The sequence below is a fragment of the Colobus angolensis genome, unplaced genomic scaffold (assembly GCF_000951035.1).
Source record: "Colobus angolensis palliatus isolate OR3802 unplaced genomic scaffold, Cang.pa_1.0 Scaffold380, whole genome shotgun sequence".
In the NCBI taxonomy this organism is placed as follows: Eukaryota; Metazoa; Chordata; class Mammalia; order Primates; family Cercopithecidae; genus Colobus; species Colobus angolensis.
Genome location: NW_012117155.1, coordinates 879757 through 901424, shown reverse-complemented (window position 1 = coordinate 901424; position 21668 = coordinate 879757). Strand labels below are relative to the sequence as shown.

The 21668-nt window shown below is 35.0% G+C and overlaps 1 protein-coding gene across 4 annotated transcripts in view; it reads right to left on the bottom strand.

Moving 5' to 3' along the window:
• BTBD10 (BTB (POZ) domain containing 10) overlaps positions 1 to 21668 on the bottom strand; it is a 71509-nt gene that overhangs the window by 37030 nt on the left and 12811 nt on the right. For 2 of the 4 annotated variants that reach the window (XM_011954252.1, XM_011954254.1), the window contains one exon: positions 13697 to 13854. The exons of 1 other annotated variant lie outside the window; for it this stretch is intronic. In XM_011954252.1, coding sequence (XP_011809642.1) covers positions 13697 to 13797 — 101 coding nt within the window. In that variant the 5' untranslated portion in view covers positions 13798 to 13854. Of the gene's footprint in view, positions 1 to 8218; positions 8615 to 13696; positions 13855 to 21668 lie in introns of those variants that run through there. One more of the 4 variants, XM_011954251.1, reaches the window with a different exon arrangement.

Below are 21668 nucleotides of genomic sequence, written 5' to 3'. Positions count from 1 at the left end.
CTGGTATGAATTTCTGCATATGATTTCGTCACCTAATTTGTTTAAAAATTCTAATTACAGCAACAGTTTTCAATGGCAGGCAGGTTCCTAAGAACTGAAGAAAAACATAAGGATCTCGTTTTGTTCAATGAAACTAGATACTCCTACAAGGGGAAAAAGTGTGTAATACTAAACTAATACGTACAGAGTTTTTAAAATCCAACAGTACTGCAAAGTTTATAACAAAAACCAAGCCATTTTTTGAATGAGTAAACTGTAGTACAGCCATACCATAGAAAATTATTCAGCAATTTTAAAAAAAACTATTGATATCTACAACAAATGTGAATGGATCCAAAAGCATTACGCTGAATGAAAAAACCCAAACCCAAAAGTTTATACGCTATATCATTCCACTTATATAATGTTCTCAAAACAACAAACTTATAGGGATATAGAACCAAATTAGGGGTTGCCACAGGTCAGAGTTGGAGAGAGGGTGTAACTATAAAGGGGTAACATAAGAGAATTTCTTTGTGGTGATAGAACAGTTCTATATCCCGATTGCGGTGGGAGTTACATGAATCTATACATACGATAAAATATCACAGAACTATGTACCAGAAAAAAGAAAAAGTGCATGTAAAAATTGATAAAATAGAAGAAAGGTCAATAATTTAGTTATTAGTATTGTACCCATGTCAGTTTCCTGGTTCTCATAATGTACTAAAGTTACGTAAAATGTTATCATTGAAGGAGGCTGAGTAGAGTACCTGGGAACTCACAGTATGATTTTTTGTGACTTTTTGTAAATCTAAAATTATTTCACAATGAAAAAGCTTAATATATATAACAAAAGGGGCAATAATGTGGAGACAAAAAGAACACTAAACTATGATAAATTCAGAAACATAAAAAAGTATCCATAAAATAAGGACAGGAATGCTGCAATTCTAAAAAAATTAAAGAATAAGAAAAAGTTCTGAAAAATTCAAAATAATAGCAGAAATTTTTACAAGGTTACTAGAAGGGTTGAAAGAAAATATTGAACATATCCTTAAAAGAACAAAAATACAAAGAAATGGAAAATAAAGCATTTAAAAAGAGAACTAATGAAGGAGGTCAACATTCAACTAATATATGTTCTACAGAGAACAGAGAAAATAGAGGGGAGCACATTTTCAAGGAAATAATATAAGAAAAATTTCCATAAGTAGCTAATATAAGTAGCACTCATATCAGAAAACTGTTGACAAATACACAAAACTGTAATATAAAAAACTATATATAGCTCTGTAAAAAAACATGTATGTCTCCATAAAGGGCTATATACATGTTTTTGTCCATGTTTCCTGGCTCATAACTCCTACCGCCCTTGTTATAATGTTGGGGGCACTTTAGGCCTCAGAAAACAGAATCTCTCTCTCTGACCTTCACCTGCCCTCTTTTCATGGCTCTTTTTTCTCTCCAAGACAGGCCTTGGAAACTAAAAATACATTCTACTCTTCCCCTGCCTTTCTGTAATGGAGCTGACCATAAAGAAATCCCCTGACCTACTTTGCTTATAGGCCATAGGCCCCTCATTTCAGAAGGTGTCCTGTCCCATACCCTGGAGTTTGAGTGTGTTTTTTTTCCACTGACAATATTCCTATCCATTTGAATTAGTCAGATCTCAATAAAGAAGCAATATTTTAAATCCTATTTTTATTCTGGGAGAAAAATTAGCTGACTTTTTTTTTTTTTACTATTCTAACAAATACCATATCCCCTGTTTCAGTTTTTTACACTAAAGCTTTTAAATGATTTTATATTAATATATTTTTGAAGCAACTGATTTGCTTTTTATAAGCATCGTTAATGTGTTAAGTCAGGATTTAGCAAACTACAGCTCATGGTCCAAATTCTACCCACTGCCTGATTTTGTAACTAAAGTATTATTGGAACACAGCCATGTCTATTCATGATTATTGTTCATGGCTGTTTTCATGCTACAATGACAAAGTTGAGTGATTAGGACGGTGACTGTAGCCAACATAGCCAAAAATATTTACTATCCAGCCATATACAGAAAAAGTTTGTTGATCCCTGTATTAAATGTCAGTAACTATAATATAAAAAATGCTATCAAACTTCTAAATAGATTTAATAACAATTTATCTCTCATTTCCTTTTTTTGGTCAATTAGCCTTCTATAAACTTTCTGCTCTTCTGCTTAATATATGATCAGTTTCCCAAGGAACAAAGGCTTAATAATGGAAAAGGTAAGTTCTCAACTGAAGAATTAGTTAAATTCTCAAAGATCACCTGTAAGTCTGTTGTCGGATATGTTTTTCCCATAAAAATATTTTTCAAATGATACTTAAATCCCAGATTACCCCCACAAAGACAACTTCAGCAAGAAATATATATAGCCTAAAAATAGTTTTAATACTATTTCTAAATCCTGACATCTTTCTCTTCTTCCTAAAATCCCACTGCAGCAGCAGCAGCAGCAGTAGCAGTAGCAGGGCCCAAGAGTATCTTTTCAAATTTCAACTGAAGTCACATGAAGACCCAGATACTAACATATGGTGATAAATGTTATAAGGAAAAATAAAGGTAACAAAAACAGAGTGTCACCATTTTGAATGCTCAAAGTAGAACTCTCTGAGGGGGAAATGTCTAAGCAAAGACCTGAACATGTAAGAAATAGAACTATGAAATACAGAAGGGAATAGCAAATGCTAAGGCCCTGTGATAAGAGTCATCCCTGGCTTTTTCAAGACATTCGAGAAGCCCAGGGTTGCTGGAGCATACAAAATAAGAATGACCATGTTAAAAAGGTAGCTCTTAGTTAGGCAAGACTAGAACAAGATTATGACAGGCCTTGAAGGAATGTTTAAAGGGTTTTTGCTTTTGTTTGAGCAAAATGGGTAGCAATGAAGTGTGAATTAAATGAACTAATTTATGTTTTAACAGGATCACTCTAGCTGCAAAGCAAACCATGGGAGAATAGGAGAAAGGAGGCAAAGGTAACACCAAGACACCATTTCAGAGGTTACTATAAATAATCAGGCTAAAGCTGAAAGTGACTTGGACCAGTGTTATGGCAGAGTTACGTGTTAAAGAGTGTACTAGACTATATATTTTGAAGAATATGCCTCTGAAATTTACTGATGGATGAAATGTAGGAGGTGAGAGAAAAAGAAGAGTTAAGGATGACTCCATGATTTTGTCCTGAGCAATTGGAAGAACGGAAGTTCCATTTACTGAATGCAAGTGAGAGAGTGAGAGGACTAGGTTTAGAAATGTAGGTATGTCTTAGACATGTTAAAAGTGAGATGCTTATTACACATCTGAGTGTACATAAGTCTGTGTATACTTAGGGACACATAAGTCTAAAGTTCAGGGGGAAAGTCCAGGCTAGAAATACAAATTTGGGAGTTGGCAGTCACTACTTAATATTCTTCAGCAACTTCCTAGCATGAAAAAAATTTTTTTAAATAGCTAGCCACTGTTAAAAATTGTTCAAAGCTAAATTAATGGTTGCACAGGTTTATTGTGTATCTGCTGAATAGTCATTTGTTCAACAAATATTTACTAAACAACTACATTGTGCCAGTTACTGATCTTGGTACTGTTAATGATTGAGAATAATATTATAATGCATGCATACACAACCAGTATTTTTCAAGCAATGCTTTTAAAAATTATAATTTTTTTTAACTTTTGGAGTATAAAAGATATGAAGTACAAATACAAGACTCAGTTTTTAAAATATTTATCAAATGATTGTGAATATTTTAATAAACTTTTACAGACAGATTTTGATGGGGTCTCACTCTGTCGCCCAGGCTGGAGTGCAGTGGCGCACTCTCAGCTTACTGCAACCTCCACCTCTCGGGTTCAGGCAATTCCCCTGCCTCAGCCTCCAAAGTAACTGAGACTACAGGTGCCCACCACCACGCCTGCCTAATTTTTTGTATTTTTAGTAGAGGTGGGGTTTCACCATGTTGACATGGCTGGTTTTGAACTCCTGACCTTGTGATCTGTCCGCCTTGGCCTCCCAAAGTGCTGGGATTACAGGCGTGAGCCACCACACCCGGCCACAAAACAGATTTCTAAAGACAAATCACAGCCATCCCACAATCACCCCTTCCAAATGACCTTTGAAAACATAACCTTTTTCTATTAAATTCCTTCCATTATGCCTTTTATTCAATCCTAAATATCAAAATGAAAATTAAAAATCTATAGTGTAATTAGATTGATGAAATTAAAGACTAAGAGAATTTCTATCAGAGGCCCTTTGATGCTTTTGTAATTCAGTATGTCTAACTATCCTAAGAAATAGCCACAGAAACACAGAAACTTAGTTTAGGAAAAACCCTTTAGAAAATCTAGTCCAAACACTTATCTAATTCCTGAATCTTCACCTAGAAAGTGTCCTCGAATTGGCTGACCTACTGCTAATGACAGGGAAGGGGAACTTTTCTCTTTTTAAAGTTTCATTCTAGACTTGGAAAGTTCTGACTCTTAGGCTGTTTTTCCTTAATATTAAGGCTTATTAAACCTTTTTACCTAACCCAAGTTCAGGGTTTTGGCCCAGGTAATTCTTTGTTGTAAAGAGGCTGTTGTTTGCATTGTAGAATGTTTAGCAGCATCCCTGGCCTCCATCCACCAGTATGCTAGTACTTCCTCCAGCTCCCCAACCAAAAATGTCCCTAGACATTGCCAATGCCCACTGGAAGACATAAAATCACCTGGGCTGAAAACAACTGCCTTAGTTCTACCTGCTGGGACCAAATAACAACAACAACAATGCTAACACTTGGGCATTTAGAACAATACTGGGCACCTTAATCTTCAAAACCATCCCAATTTTACAGCTGAGAAAATGGAAACTTAGCGGCTAAGCAAGGTGCCTGAAATCATATAGTTAATTAAGTGCTGGGTCTGAGATGTGACCCAAGGGGTTCAATTTCAGAGTTCATGCTCCTAACTTCAAACAAGTCTGACTCAAACCATGTCTAACTGCTTTTCAAAGGAAAAGTCTTAAAATATCTGAAGATAGCTCTTATTATGACATTCCTTAATATCCAACCAGTGCTGTCACAAGATTTCTTTTTTTTTGAAAAAGATTCTCACTCTGTCATCCAGACTGGAGTGCAGTGGCGTGATCTCTGCTCACTGCAACCTCTGCCTCCTGGGTTCAAGCAATTCTCGTGCCTCAGCCTCTCAACATAGCTGGGGTTACAGGCGTGCACCAACACGCCCAGCTAATTTTTGTAATTTTAGTAGAGACGGGGTTTCGCCATGTTGTCCAAGCTGGTCTCAAACTCCTGGCCTCAAGCAACCTGTACACTTCAGCTTCCCCAAGTGCTGGGATTACAGGTGTAAGCCATCACGCACAGCCCAAGATTTCTCTTAAATTCTTAGTTCCTTAAACAGGCAACATATCCAACTTTTTCACATCCTTCCTTTTGAATATACACAGAACTAAAAATAATAATACTTTGGTATTCAGCACAGTTACTCTATTCCTCTTTTCCATTAATTGAGATGGATTTTTTAGGGGAGGGGTGAGGAAGAAGATGGGAAGCCATATGGTACTTTTGTCTTATATCTAGTTTACTGCCAACAGCCACCCTCAGGTCTTTTTCATATGTGATGCTGTAGAGCAATGCTACCTTAATGTATCCTGGTGTTTTAAAGGCCTTACGAATATACTCCCAAAAAGTTCATCTAAACTTAGTACAACAACTCAGCCTCAAAAATTATTTTGGATCATTTAGTGTATTACTTACTATCTCTCACTCCTCATTGTCACTGATAAATTTGATAATTTGCTTTCTCCATATAAGCAATATGACAAAGCAAAGAACAAAGCCACCTTTCAAGATTAATCAATCTCTGGATGGGATCATTTAAAGTCAGAACTGGTGTAATTAATTATCACGATCAGCTGGTAGCTAACTTACTGTTCCCCCACCTTACTCTCAAGGATATAAAAATGACTTTACCAAAAGCTAAGCTTAAGTCCAAATATATCATAGCGTTGCTAGTCTACTAACTGCATCAGAGAAAAATCTAAGTTGGTCTGACAATCTAATTTTAACAAACCTATTCCCAATCATTTTTAAACTGTTTTTCTTCAAGTTAGTCATAAATGAGTCCTTTCCATTTTTAATTACAAAATCTCCTACCTGTTTCAAAATCAAGCCCAGAATCTCCCATCTTTTAGCAGTTCTTGTATTCTCAGAAAATCTTCAAAGATCACAAAAAATAACAATAATTTTAAGGTGTTGCATGCAGTTCCTTTTATAAGATGTTTTAAATGGCCCAGAAGACAACTCAATCAGATGCATTCTTTACCTCTATACTCATATTGGCCTTTATGTCCTTCCTATCAATGTTTGTCTTATTTTTTTTTCTGTTAGAGATGGTGGTAGTTTCCTCTTTGACTTTGACAAAGAAGCTTCAAGAGCTAAAGATTTTTCCCCCTCAGTGTCATGCATTATTATTATACTTTCCTTGATTATTCTTCTTACATTAAATGTAATATAAGAAAACTTTTATGGTGGTCTTGGCATTTTTCTGAAGTCTCAGTTCATCTGAGCTCCAGTTTTTCTGACTTTTTATTCATTTTGTATACTTTATTATGGTTATCTTACTATTTGCTTTGTTTTAAAAGTAATGGGTATGTCTTTAAAGGCTTCACTGTGTAATGACACTGAAGATCTTTCTCTGTCAGAAAACTAATCAAAATTGCATTTTTACTTAACTCCTTACAACACTCTTTCTTTTTGGAGATATTTATGCTGTGAAATCATGCTGATCTTTTCTCTGATCAATTATCAGAAAAATGCGGATTGGTGAAATAAATTACAAAATATGTATGTACAAAACACTATGTAATCTTTTAAAATTATGCAATAGAAGATCACTTCATGACTAAAGGATGTTCATAATTAAATTTCTTTTTTTTCAAGGATAGGTTACATAACAGTACTACAGTAATGTCTTTTTAAGTGCATATGTGTTATTTTATATTTTTATATATACACAGAAAAAATAGGCTATATGACAAAATATTTAGTTTTCTTTTGACAGTAGAAAAACTTATTTTCATTTTCTTCTATATGTTTTTCTGGGCTTACCAAATTTACCTAATGAATATGTACCATTTTCACAATAAGACAGACATTATTATCTTAAAAGAATCAGCAGAACCAGGGGAAAGTATCCTACAAAGTATAAGATTAAAAGGTCTAGCTTGAGATTCTGCTTTTAAAACTCTATTTAACAAGCTTAGAAAAACATTTCTGGACCCTAAGCCACAAAAAAGGTCAATACAACATACCACAAACAGAACTATATAAATAAGTCATGACAACCATAAGATGACCATTCAAACTTTTAAAAATTAAATGGGGGAAATTAAAAGAACTTCCTTATACTTCAAGGAAAGAATGTTATAAACCATTTAAATACATTAAAAACAAAGTAAATGTAAAATGCTATATATCCCAAAAGTCCATATAAAATTAAGGATCAGCAGGATAAAGGTAATAAAGACAGAAGGAATAAAACCATTATTCAAAATGTTTTAAATTGTTGTAAAATTTCCTAATAAAGTGAGCAATATCACCTGTTAAGATTTAAAATCTCACAGGAAAAACCATTATCCTTATTTAGAAATTTTGTCTGGTTGAAAATTAATATTCACTAATCCAAAACCTCAGTGGCAGTAGTTAGATCATCTATTCAGATTCTGGGTTCTCTAACTTGAAAGAAAGTCATTTTAACCAATTAGAGCTTTATCATTTAAGTACATTCAGTTCTGTAAAATACTATACATAAATGGTTCAGTTAACCCTTAGTTCATCCAAATGTAAAAATATATTTTTATTTTTCTTCTTTAGAAAATTAATTCAATTATTTCATTTATCTTGAATTTATTTTCAAATACATCAAAAATATTATTTCAAAATTACTCTCTCCTTAAATTTTTAATGATATTCATAAAAAACAACACCAAACACAATGCATCAAACCCACAAAAACAATAAAAACATATTTCATTTATTTTAAGTAACTTGTCATTAAACTGAAAATCAGACATATGATCTTTTATCTTTAGTCATGTAAATGATCATAATAAAACAAAGGTCACACATATCCCTCTCAATCTTTCTTTCAAATTCATATATGTAAATAATTATAACCCAGAGATATCATGTAATAAATGAATACACACCTTCCTTTAGTATATGCCAAGGTAGACACACAAAAACAAGAAAAAAAATTTGAAATCAGAGTATAAAGGGACTCTGCTCTTTCAAACAATGAAGCACTGAAAGCCAGGTCAGCATCCTTGGGCATTACTAGGAAACTTTAGCACATCTGATATTTCCATCATCTTCAAGATTCCTCTGAACAATCAGAAAATTCCCCAATCTCCCCCTACCTCACCTGTCCATAGACTTCCTTTAGCTTCCTCCCTCTACTGTGCAATAATGCTGTTGCAATATTTAGGCTTTAAATGTTCAGAGATACAACCCCCTCTACATATTAATTCAGTTTATTTTCTCACAGACACTGACTCAGCCGTGGGTTGTGCAGCACTGACGTTTCTAACAAAACAGCATCGTGTGAGCTGTGATCGTCCCATTTCTCCATCTCTGAGCAGTGATTGGATATTGTAATTGATAGACAGGCATAACAAAACGCAGGAGTTGAGGGCTTAGAGATATGTAGATATGTTGCCAAATGCCATCTGTAAAGCTAATTCTAGCTCTGCCAGCTTGCCAGGGTTTAGAAAACTAGGATACAGCTAACTTTCTTTTTCCTTTCAATATTTTATTGGGCATCCATTCTGGACAATAAAGCTCTTTAAAATCAAAGAGAAAATATTATCGTACTTAATTAAGAATCCACTCAAGAACTATTCTTTAAAGCAACCAAACTTTCGCATTTCTAAACTGCTGCTAGGGCTATGAAGTGATTTAAAAGGGAAACTGGAACGTTCAGACTTTATGCAGTCTCAGGAGAAACGAGCATGCGTACTTCCATGTGGGAATGAAACCTTGCGGCATAGTCCACTCAATGTATCATGCATTTATCTTTAGTAACCTGAGTGGACTGCAGACCTGAGTTTTATATAGTCATATTCCACCCAATTCAAATATATAAGAGCTTTTAGTGTAACATCTATCTAGACATTTTAACCTCCTTATACAGAAAAAGTGCTTTTCTTTTTCTTTTTTAAATAGCAAAAACTCCTCTAACAAAATTTAAAAAGAAGTTGTCACAAAACCAGACCAAATACATTTCAACTGAAATGATCTTTAACATCTTCAGCAGGCTACCAAACTGTACTATATAGATATCATACAAGTATACAACTAATGCACTCTCTATATAACTATACAACGACTCACCCAGAAATAAGTTGAGCAACTTATAAACAAATTCAGTAATTTTAAAACTAATTTTAAACCAATTCAGTAAATCTTAAACAAATTCAATCATATAGACCTGCTGAGAGACCATAGGCACCCTAAAAGTCCATTCATGTTCAGATTAGTTTCTCTAACTGTAAACAAATTTTTTAAAGAGATATATACCTACATTCAGAAGAAAAGTTTAAAAAAGAAAGCACCTTTTACTGAATATTCCCAACACAAAAAAAAGATAAATATTTGAGATGATGGACATGCTACTTACTCTGATATGATCACTGTATGATACACAAATCATATCACTGTGTACCCCACCCCATAAATATACACGATCATGTGCCAGTTTTTTAAATTTTTTAATCTTTTGAAAAAAGAAGAAAGAAAATGATCAAAAATAAAATGTAATACTTAAATGATTTTTTAAAGTACCTAAAGTTGTTTAGATAGAACAGAAACCACAAGGCAACGCTCCCAAACTCTCAAACTTTCCTGGTAAATACACATTAGATAGTAACTGTTGCTGTTACTTTTATAAATCAAAAAATTTATTTTTATGCTAGCCAGCAAGGAAAAGTAGGGAAAAACTCAAAAGTACAAGACTAGAAAAAGTCAGGCTATTCCAAAACATAAAAAGAACAAAACACAAATTTCAACAAGACAAAATTTAGATTATCTATAAAAACTAAACAATAAAGTATGCTTATTTCCTTACATTATAGATTTAAATCCCCAGCTGTTCAAGGTGACAATGTGCCCAATTTAAAAACCATATTTCTCAGTCTCCCTGATCCAGAGATGGCCATATGACATGACTCTAGCCAATGACTGGTTTATAAGCAGATATCTGCTGGAAATTTCTGAGAAATTTAATTTCCTGATATAAATGAAGCCCTTTTCCACTGTATCCTTTTTCCTTCTTGTCTAGAAAGTGAACATGATATTTGGAACTACAATATCCACCTTGTGATAATGAGAGGAAAGCCAAGAAAATAAGAGATTTTTGACCCTAACATCCTTAAGCCACTAAACATGCATCTGCCATTGCCTATCTCTGGATTTCTGATATAAAAGAAAAATAAACCCCTAACATCAGCCAGTGTTTAGTCTTGTTTTCTTGTACTCAAACATACCTAAATAAAATACACAATATTCAAAAAAAGGAATCAGAGTAGGAGAGGCATGATGAAACAAAATCAGCCATGAGTTGGTAACTTAAAGCTAAGCGATGAATACCAGGGGTTCATTATATCTGTTCTATTTTGCATGTATTTAAAATATACCGTAATAAGCTATTTAAAATTTGAAAAAGAAAACAATGAGAAACTTGTTTATAAATTCCAGCTCTGCTATTTACAAGTTGGATGGTCCTGGGCAAGTTTACGAATTTCGTTTTCTTTTTCATTTGCCAAATGGGAACAATAATACTATCCACAGAGCTCCACCTTCAGTTCCAGGCAAGGTAATCTGAAGATCCCTGCCAGAAATGTCCTCCATCTACCTAATACTCTAATCATCCAGGATTAGCTCAAGTCTCATTTTCACCTACTCAAGCTGATAATGATTCCTTCTCTGAACCCTTATTTTACAACTCATTATCATAGTTTAAGTGACTTATTGTCCTCTAATAGTTCCATATTTGACACTAAACCATTCCATAACAGTACACTTTTGAATCTCTCCTGAACTGAAGGCAAGTTCTCATTAATACCTGCTATTACTTTTTAAAACCTCTCAATTAATTTACTATCAATTCAAAAAGTAACACTTTAAAAAAGTCAAATCATACTTTTTAAGTGTCCTAAGTTATATGTTCCTAAACATATAGGGAAAGGAGGTCTCTAAAAGTTCTTCCTTGAGCAGATTTTCCATGAATGAGGCTAAAATAAACTCGTTTAAAGGACTTCATAGTCTTTGCATTTAAAAAAAAAATCAATTCACTGGTATTTATTTTGCATTTTATTTTAATGTTTTTCACTCAAATAACCCTAAATACTGCTGCAGTCTACCTAAAAATAGCTCCAATTAGCTTGTTGTGGTGGTGGTGAGTGTCTGTAGTCCTAGGTACTCCAGAGGCTGAGGAGGGAGGATTGCTTAAGCCTAGGAAGCAGAGGTTGCAGTAAGCTGAGATGGTGCCACTGCACTCCAGCCTGACTGACAAAGTGAGAACCCATTTCAAAAAAAAAAAAAAGAGTAAAAACAGCACTAAAAAGTTACTGATGTTACAGCTATCAAGAAGAGCTTTGCTATTTGTTATTGACAATGAAACAATAATGAAAAACGTACTGTTCGTTTTTATAAATTTTTCCTGCTGTTATGTATGCAGCTTTTATAAAACAATGGCTTATTTTCTCCCTTGTCACCTCTTCATTATATAATGCAGTATTATACCTCAGCAGAAAAACAGCAAGAACTAGGATGAATACTATATAATTCACTTGAAAAAAATACACATACATATATAATATAGTAGATATAAATACAGCCTCACATTTAATGTGATAAAACCAATACTTTTTTTTTTTTTTGAGACAGAATCTCACTCTGTCACCCAGGCTGGAATGCAGTGGCCTACTGTAACCTCCGCCTACCAGGTTCAAGCAATTCTCATGCCTCAGCCTCCCAAGCAGCTGGAATTACAGGTGCATGCCACCATTCCTGGCTAATTTTTGTATTTTTAGTACAGATGGGGTTTTGTCATGTTGTCCAGGCTGGTCTCAAACTCCTGACCTCAAGTGATCTGCCTGCCTCAGCCTCCCAAAGTGTTGGGATTAAAGGCATGAACCACCACACCTGGTAAAACCAACATCTCTTTAATCTAAATGACAAAATAATTTCCATGAAATAGAGAAAAAGAACAAAAGCCCCAGTTTGGATGTTGACACACACACACACACACACACACACACACACACACACACACACACACACAGAATGAACAAACATAAAAAAATTAAAAAACACTCATACCATTTGGCATGGACTTATGGATTATAAAAAAGTCAACTTAATATTAACATTTTAGACCTCATCACATTAAAAGTTCACAATAAAAGTGAACATATTATCAGGAGACTTAAAAAGTACCAATCACTGAAATTTTCTAGCTATAGTGTATGAAGTATCTGAACTATTTCTCTAAAATCACAAAAACTATTTCATTATTACAATACTATGGCTTTTTTTTTTTTCAAGAAAGCTGGTATTTACATCAGTGGTAAGGAAAAATTTATATTCAAGTAAGTTAAATGCTCAATAATATGCCCTAAATAATATTCATAGATTTTGCTTTATGAAAACATGCTTACATACCTGTAATATGTGAGGTTTCTGAGTTGTCAATTAACATCTTAAAATTTCAGATCAAAGTGTATAAAAATGAGGTATTCCTCATTAAGTTACACAGCAGAAAATGAAAGTTTTAAAAATAATAGATAGATGGGCTGAAACTTGAAATGAATTTTATTTCATGCAGCAAACTTTAAATAAACCAGTAGGGTCATTCCAGAAAGATTAATTTTTCTCATTAATAAGAAGGATAACAACACAATATAAACTCAGTTAAAAATGTATGAAGCAAACGCTGACATAAATCTATATATTAGGCCGGGCGCGGTGGCTCAAGCCTGTAATCCCAGCACTTTGGGAGGCCAAGACGGGCGGATCACGAGGTCAGGAGGATCGAGACCATCCTGGCTAACCCGGTGAAACCCCGTCTCTACTAAAAAATACAAAAAAAAAAAAAAAACTAGCCGGGTGAGGTGGCGGGCGCCTGTAGTCCCAGCTACTAGGGAGGCTGAGGCAGGAAAATGGCGTAAACCCGGGAGGCGGAGCTTGCAGTGAGCTGAGATCCGGCCACTGCACTCCAGCCTGGGCAACAGAGCAAAACTCCGTCTCAAAAAAAAAAAATCTACATATTATCCTGTGTAAGGTATACAATGTATTTAGAGCACAAAATACATTCCTATTAGGGAGTTTTAAATACAAAGAACTAACCTAACCTGTCATGTGAGAGTCCCCATTTAAGTAAATTATAGCATTTATTCACGGGGTCAACTAGGGAGATTTTTACCATCTTTAGAGACAGAAATATTCAAATACAAATATTAAAAAATTAAAAAGAAATGTTTCTCCAAAAGTTATCTATGGAGACAGATAAACATTTTGTAAAATATTCTCCATCCTCTGACAGGAATTGCCACAACCAAATGCAGCAGTATTCTTTACAATCAGTTTCAGCAGAGTTTTCATATGCGAAATACATGTTTTCTACCTACCTTGAATGTTTATAAAGTTTTCGAGGTCTACTATGCAATTTCCGATCCCAATTCTCTGGATCACTGGAGTTACCGTCATAGGGATGAGGCCGTCCTGCCATCCCACTCCAAGCTTCCTCACACTATTGCTCTGAAAGCACACATGTAGCACCCATAACCTACGTAAAAGAGCAGTGTTGACCTTTAAATCTATTCCATGCAGAATAAAATAGTCATAGAATTGTACAGACTTGATATTACTGTGATATATTTTTAAAGTGATGAATAGATTATAAAATACTAACCATACAAATGCCACAAATCAAATTAAAATAAACACCAGAGGTCTTTTTAGGTACTTTTCATTTGATTTGTCTATTAAATATGCTACCACTATGTAACAGTTTAATAATGTGCTATTTATAATTAGTAAATATACTTAAACAACTGCTGTATAGGTACCTCATGTATCCAAATATCATTATGGTACCAAAAAGGCAAAAACAATTCTACAGAATGATTCTTTTAGACAAAATTTCACTTGGAACACATTTCCTAATTACTAAAAGCTTAAGATGCTTAGGAAAGCATATAGTAAAAACAAATAACCAATGTTATTATTTCTTTAATGAAGTTAAAAACTCTGAATAGAAATTTAATTTTTACTCAAAAATAAATGTATGTAAACATTCTGATGTTTCCTTATAGTGCAATAACCATAAAAATGTTTTATCAATTCAATTCATATACTTCATGCCTTTTCACATGTGAGGCTTGTAACTGCTATTTCTACTACAGTCAAATGAAATGATAAGGAAACTCACTTAACAACAGCTTTACAGAATATCTGAGCTAAACACTTTTAAACCACATTCACTATCCAATTTAATCTTCACAATCATCTTGCAAAGCAGGCATTATGATCTCCATATACAGACTAGAAAGCCTCAGAATTTTAGTAATTTTGCCAAAGGTCACAATGCTGCTAAACGGTATTATAAAGAACAATGATAATTCGCTATATAGAACAAAATCTTGATCTTGAAAAATGCTGAGACTAAAGTATTTGTTTGGAAATAGATGATTTGACTTTCAGAAACTGCTGACACCAAAAGAGAAACCAAATGAAGTTAAACAATTTAAACAAAGTTATACAATTTGGACTGGAACTCAGGTTTCCTGACACCCACTCCTGTATACCTTCTATATACTTTTCCAAGCTGGATTTGATGGGGGGAGGTGAGGAAGAGTTGTACATAAAAGTCAAAGGGAAATTCCAAAACTGGGAAAATACTATACTTTCCTGGGTTTTTTGTTTTTTTTTGAGACGGAGTCTCGCTGTGTCGCCCAGTTGGAGTGCAAGTGGTGCGATCTCGGCTCACCGAACGCTCCGCCTCCCAGGTTCACGCCATTCTCCTGCCTCAGCCTCCCGAGTAGCTGGGACTACAGGCACCCGCCAGGACGCCCGGCTAATTTTTTGTATTTTTAGTGGAGACGGGGTTTCCCTGTGTTAGCCAGGATGGTCTCCATCTCTTGACCTCGTGATCCGCCCGTCTCGGCCTCCCAAAATGCTGGGATTACAGGCTTGAGCCACCGCGCCCGGCCTGCTTTCCTGAGTTTTATTTAGTATTGCAGTACAATTTCACAAAGAATGACAAAGATAAACTCATTAAAATTGTGTTCATATCAAAAATCAGTAGAAGATACATTTTCGTTTTACAGAAACCATTTTACTATATTTTTTCTCATAGTACCTTATTTCTAAAAACAGCTGAAAATTTTACAATAAATGAGCATTTAATATAATAAATATATAAATATGTAGGTAAATCCATGAGTTAAATAAAAATAAAAGACAGAGACAGGAAGAACTGCTGATTCAAATTCTTCCTTTGAATCAATGACTGATGCAAATTCCTGAGCAAATGCCACATAGTTTATTTGCTGCCTGCTCCTGGAAAAGGAACCCTATTTCCTATTTGTTATCTCCTTAAGAATGACTGTATCATAAATCAATCGGGTATTAGATGATATAAAAACCATGAATTATTTTGAACATAAAAGTATGTCAATCTCATCTGAATTTTAGATTATAAAAATAAAAATGTATTCATTACAAAAAAACTTTTAAAAACCTCAATTTTGCTTTATGACTAGTTATCCGTACTGAAGAGATGAGGTCAAAGAGAAGAAAATGGGGAGAATGAACAAATCGGAGAAACAAAGGAGAAAGTTAGAAAAAAAGTAGTCACCAAAAGAGATACAAAAGGTATAAAGATAGCAGAAAGAAACAATGAGAGAAAATAGGAGGCAGAAGTTTGGCAGATTCTGTAGAATGAGATTTAGAACACTTTTTCCTTACTCTACATATCCTCAAGTATAAACTATTTCAGGGATTAAGTTTTCTTTTCTTTCTTCTCTCTCTCTCTTTCTCTCTCTCCTCTTCTTTTTCTTTAACTCTTTCTTTGAACTCTAGGCCTCAAGTGATCCTCCCACCTCAGCCTCCCAAAGTGGTGAGATTACAGGCATGAGAGCACTGCCCCCAGTCATTTCTTTCGAGACAGGGTCTCAATCTGTCACCCAGAGTGGAGTACAATGATGCAATCATAACTCACTGCAGTCTCCAACTCCTGGGCTCAAGTGATCCTCCCAGTGCAGCCTCTCCCAATGCAGCCTCCAGAATATCTGGGAATACAGACTAACATATCTTTGAAGAGCATTTTATCTCCTCCTTATCCTTAACTATCAGATATTCTCCTGAATAGGATAGCCACAGATGTCCACTGAGGGAAGAATGATCCTAAACCATGGGTGGCAGTGACCAAAAAGCTAACTACGAGGAACAGATAAACAAGGCAAATTCAGATTCAGATTTTCTACCACTATTACACTGGATGGTAAACAGGTGGCAGGAGGGAAATACCCATATGTTTTCCTAATCAATCCTACTTAAAGTAATCAGCATGTATTTCACAGCAAGCCATAAGAAAGTAAAGAATGTTCAGATGAAAGTGCTCAAAAATCAGCTCAAAAATCATATTCACATTTCATTTGTCAATAAAACTTAGGTATTACCACGTGAAAGATTTTTCCCCAGCCCTCACTCCCAGTAATCATAGGGTTACAAGCACACTAAAAAATAAGTGGAATTCAAATTGAGATGTTTGGAAAAACTATGCCTATGTTTGCCTACACAAACATAACATGTTTTATGTTTGTGTAAAAATACACAAAAATGCTACTGTTTTTAAATTTTATCAATAAGCTAAGTTATAACTGTAAATGGTTGAAAGGCCACTGGCACATATTATATACTATTTTATAATATCTAATAATCTCTTCATTTTTAACCATCCTCTGTGCCATATTCAGTGACAGTATATTTGTCTGATTTCATTCATTCATTCATTCATTCAGTCAAGCACTTACAAGCATTTACTATAATATGCCAATATGCAAGGTGGTGAAGTAAGTTAGACATTATTCCTGTGCTCAAAAAACTCATCCTGGAAAGGGGAAAAAAGACTCCTCTCATGATTCCATATCCTGCATCTCTCTCCCACCTGTAGCACTTCTTTTCAAGTTCTACCGTTGCCTCATCCTTCACCCTCATTAAATCTTGGCGTTCATTAGGATTCCACCTTCCTCTCTTCTCTACTTGCTGGGTCGAGAGAGACAGGAAACAAAACAGAAATGAGGACCAAACCCTTGCAAACATCAGGATTTATACACTACATAGAATCTATGTTTGCATTATTACTATCTGAATTATTTAATAGGCACCCCAACTTCAATAGTCAGTCTCATCATCTTGGCCTATCACATCAATTAATGTCATTTCTACTCATCACGCTAAAAACTTTGAAATCATCTTTGACTTCTTTCTCATTTCCCCATACCAAGTCTACTTTAGAATCTTCTTTTGACTCCTTCTCTCCCTTTCCTTCTTATGACTACTGCCTTTATTTAAGCCCTTATCATCTATTAGTAAAAATGTTGGCTGACTTCCTTACCACCGTTCAATTCCATACTGGCTTTGCTGTAATCAGAACGGCCTTCGTAAAAACTGAATGGCTCCTCATTTCCTGTATCTACACTCCTTACTATAAAAAGGTCCCTCAGAATCTGGCACTTGAATCCCCAATGTCTAGACAAACTAAAGTTTATTGTTGTTTGGATCTTGTAATCATCAAAAAATAATTACCAGACTACTGAAAACAAAATTCCTGGAAAATATCTCACTATTCATTACTACGTTTAGGCATGATAGAAATAAATTTAAATTCAAAATAATCTAGAAATCATCTGTACAGAGGCTGGAACCACTGGGCCTGCTGGCTAGGGGCAGGCATTCAGGAGACTGCCAAAAGTTAACTGAGAAAAGGATGATGCAATTACTTCCCCTTCTCTTGGACATTCTGTCCAAACAGGAGGTGGGGGTTGCGGGATAGAATCTTCAAGACTACAGTAACAAAATAAATAATTGCTCCTTGGGACACTATTCAGATAGTATCAATTAATGATAATGATACATGCAAGAACAAAACAAAGACAAATGCACAGTGTATGGAGACCACTTATTCTATTTTCACTATCGATGTTCTAGGAAGTTTATATATTTTCTCCTATTTAAACCTTAAAACAACTCTATATTATTATCCTGTTTCATATATGAGGAAATCTTAGAGATAAGATTAAAACTCCATTCTAACAAAAAACCCATGTTATTTCCAATGTACCAAGCAAGGTATATAAAAATTGGTACTTTTTTCAAGTCCAATAGAGTTTAAAGGGAAAAAAAAGAATTGTATTTTTGCTTATTACCAACAATGTGCCTTTTAAACCTCAGCCATCTTGTGGCTTCATTCGTCCTATTAAAATCTTACTCTTAGTCCATTTTCTGTTGCTGTAACAGAATATCTGACACTGGGTAGTTTATAATGAACAGGAATTTATTCAGCTTATAGTTCTGGAGGCTTGAAAGTCCAAAAGCAATTCACCAGCAAGGCAAGGGCCTTCATGCTGTGTCATCTATAACAGAAGGTAGAAAGGCAAGAGAACTTGGGCGAGAGAAAACACGAAGGGCTGGGCTCACTTTTGTAATAACCAGTTGTCTTGATAACTGACCAACTCCTGAAATTAACTACATTAATCCATTTATTAGGGCTCCATCCTCATGATCCAATCAACATTTATTGGGCCCTTCCCAGTACTTTTACAATAGGGATCAAGTCTCCAACACGTGGATTTTTGGGGACACAGTCAAACCATAGCACATTCTAAATAGTGTCGTTACGCAACAACTTTTCTATTGATGTAAAATTATTTTTATCTCTCAAACTTTGCAGACAAAATATTTCAAGGGCAGCCATTACTAGAAAGATCTGATAGATAAGAGAGGGAGAATAGTGAAGAGGATAGAATTACATAGTGATACCAGAATCAGACAAGGGTTGCCTTCAGCTACAGAAGTCCAAATATCCAAATATGTGGATGGCAAATACTGACCAGGAGGAAGCCAAGATGACACCTGAGTCAGCTAAATGTCCTAAAGTGACATTCTCTATGTGGAAAGGACCAAAAGGAGGAGAGATAGCCCTAAAGAGCAAATTAATCACTTGATACTGGCAGACAAAAGAGCAAACACCTGAATGTTCACAAAGTTAATTTTGTACTAACTACAAAGAAGGCCTCCTTAAGAGGGGCCTACATGAAGGAAGAATTCTAAGGACCAGAAACTTAAAGGTCACTTGATGAGCTTCTATCCTTAGGAATAAAAGAAAGACTGTACCACCAAAAACACAGAAAATGTATGATATGGATATAACCATTATGAAAATGTTTATAATTTCCTCTTGATTGCTAATCTACTCTAAATTCTCCCGTGGAGTGTAACATAAATCCAAAAATTAATTGACAGAGAAGTGAACAGTCATTTTTAGCAACATCAAGAACTGAAAGAGCTTGAGGAATTGCAAACTATCACAGATAATAATGTAGGACAAAGAAAAGGTGGAAGCAACTTTTAAAAGAAAAGGAAATCAGACAGATGGAAAGAAACTTCTTGCAAACACAGCCAGGTGAAGTGCTCATGCACACCTCCAACAGAAAGCAATTATTTAAATAGGGGTGCACTATAAAAAACAACTATTTAAAGGCACTGGAAAGTGTCCAAAAGCAGACAGCAGTGAAAAAAGAGCTTACTCTTGAAAAACTACAACTAGAAGCAACAGAATCATGAGTTCAGTTTGAAGTTTTTTTGCTGAGTGGCCTCCCCATCCCTCACAAATATGGTGAAGGAAACTAGGCAGCCACACAGCTCAAAGTGGCAGAGAAAACCTCAGAGCTGAAATTTCAGGTAGACGTAATGGAAGTGAAGGAAACAAAGAAAGGTGAGGCCCAAAATCTGAGCATAAACTCTGCTCAAATCCCTGACTGACAGCTAAAATACACATGTACAGGAGGTAGGGGAGAGACACCAGGTAGCCTGGCAGAAAAAGCAGGCAGAGACCGTAGAGAACTCTAGCCTTGAAAGCTACATGGCACAAGACATGATTTTGATGTTTTCTAAGTTGAATGTATTCCCCAACTGTATCCACTTCCAGCAGCAGAAAGCTGAATCCCTTCCTGGTTAGGGTATCAGAGGACAAAGACCACCACTAGCAGGTAAACTGGAGATTAAGAGGGAACTCCCAGAAGAACCCAGAGAGAGGGTGAATTCCAAAATGTGAGTATAATCTCTGCCCAAATTCTTGGCTGACCACCAAATTACAGAGGTGCAGGAAAGCCTTCCCTTTGCCCTGATCCCCAGGAAAACAAGCTAAAAAAATAAGTAGTTGGAAGAAGTAAGAAATAAGCACAGATGGCAGTTGCTATACACTGCAGGGGAAACAAGTTTGCAGTTTGAATCCAGGCAAGTTAACCTTCTCTAAAACAATAATAAAACAACAACAACAAATCCTCATAAAAATATTACAATGCCCAGGTTTCAACCAAAAATTATGAGACATGCAAAAAATTAAAACAGTAAAAGGCAGAAAACAAAAACTGACTCCAAGTTGGTCCAGATGTTAGATTTAGCAAATGAAGACTTCAAAGCACCTATTATAAAGATATTCAAAAAATTAAAGAAAAAGTCTATACAAAGAACTAAAAGAAGAGCACTGTCTTGATGGTTGACACAAAGGGCATCTCAGTAGAGAGGTGGCAACTGTCAAAAGAAATGGAAATTCAGCTCTACCTGAAAAGAACAATGACTAGAATGAAAAATTAGATGGATACAATGGCATATGGAGATTAAAAAAAAAAAAATCAGGGAACTTGGAAAACAGATCAATAGAAATTAACCAATCCATAGAATAAAGAGCAAGAAAGACTGAAGAAAATTGAAAAGAGATTCAGAGACAGGAGGGACAGTATCTAATAATAAAGGTAGGTAAGTTACTGAATACACACAAAACATGAATGAATCTCAAAAGCATTAGATAAGTGAAAGAAGCCAGACTCAAAGGTTACATACCATATGATTTCATTTCTATGACATTCATTGAAAGACAAAACTATAAAGACAGAGAACAGATCAGCCAGGAGTTAAGGCTGAAGAGATTACACAGGGACAGCACAAAGTAATTTTGGTGAATGATGAACTATTCTGTACCTTAATTGTAGTAGTGGTAAACACCTGTATGCTTTTATCAAAACTGACAGAACTGTATATCAGAAAGAAATAATTTTATTGCATTTAAATTTTAAAAGAAAAAACCAACGATGATTTTAATTAATACTTTAAAGCATCAAATATATTAGCAAGGCATAATGAAACCGCTTTTTGATCAAAAACCCCAATCACACTGTCCCATTACCATAGCAAGCATAGTTAATCAATAGCCATCCTTCCACTGCCACAAACGACATACATAAACTTTGGATAAGGAAAACTGGTGAGTTTTCATTTCTACTTCTGCCACAATAGTGAGTAATGAAGATGTTTTAG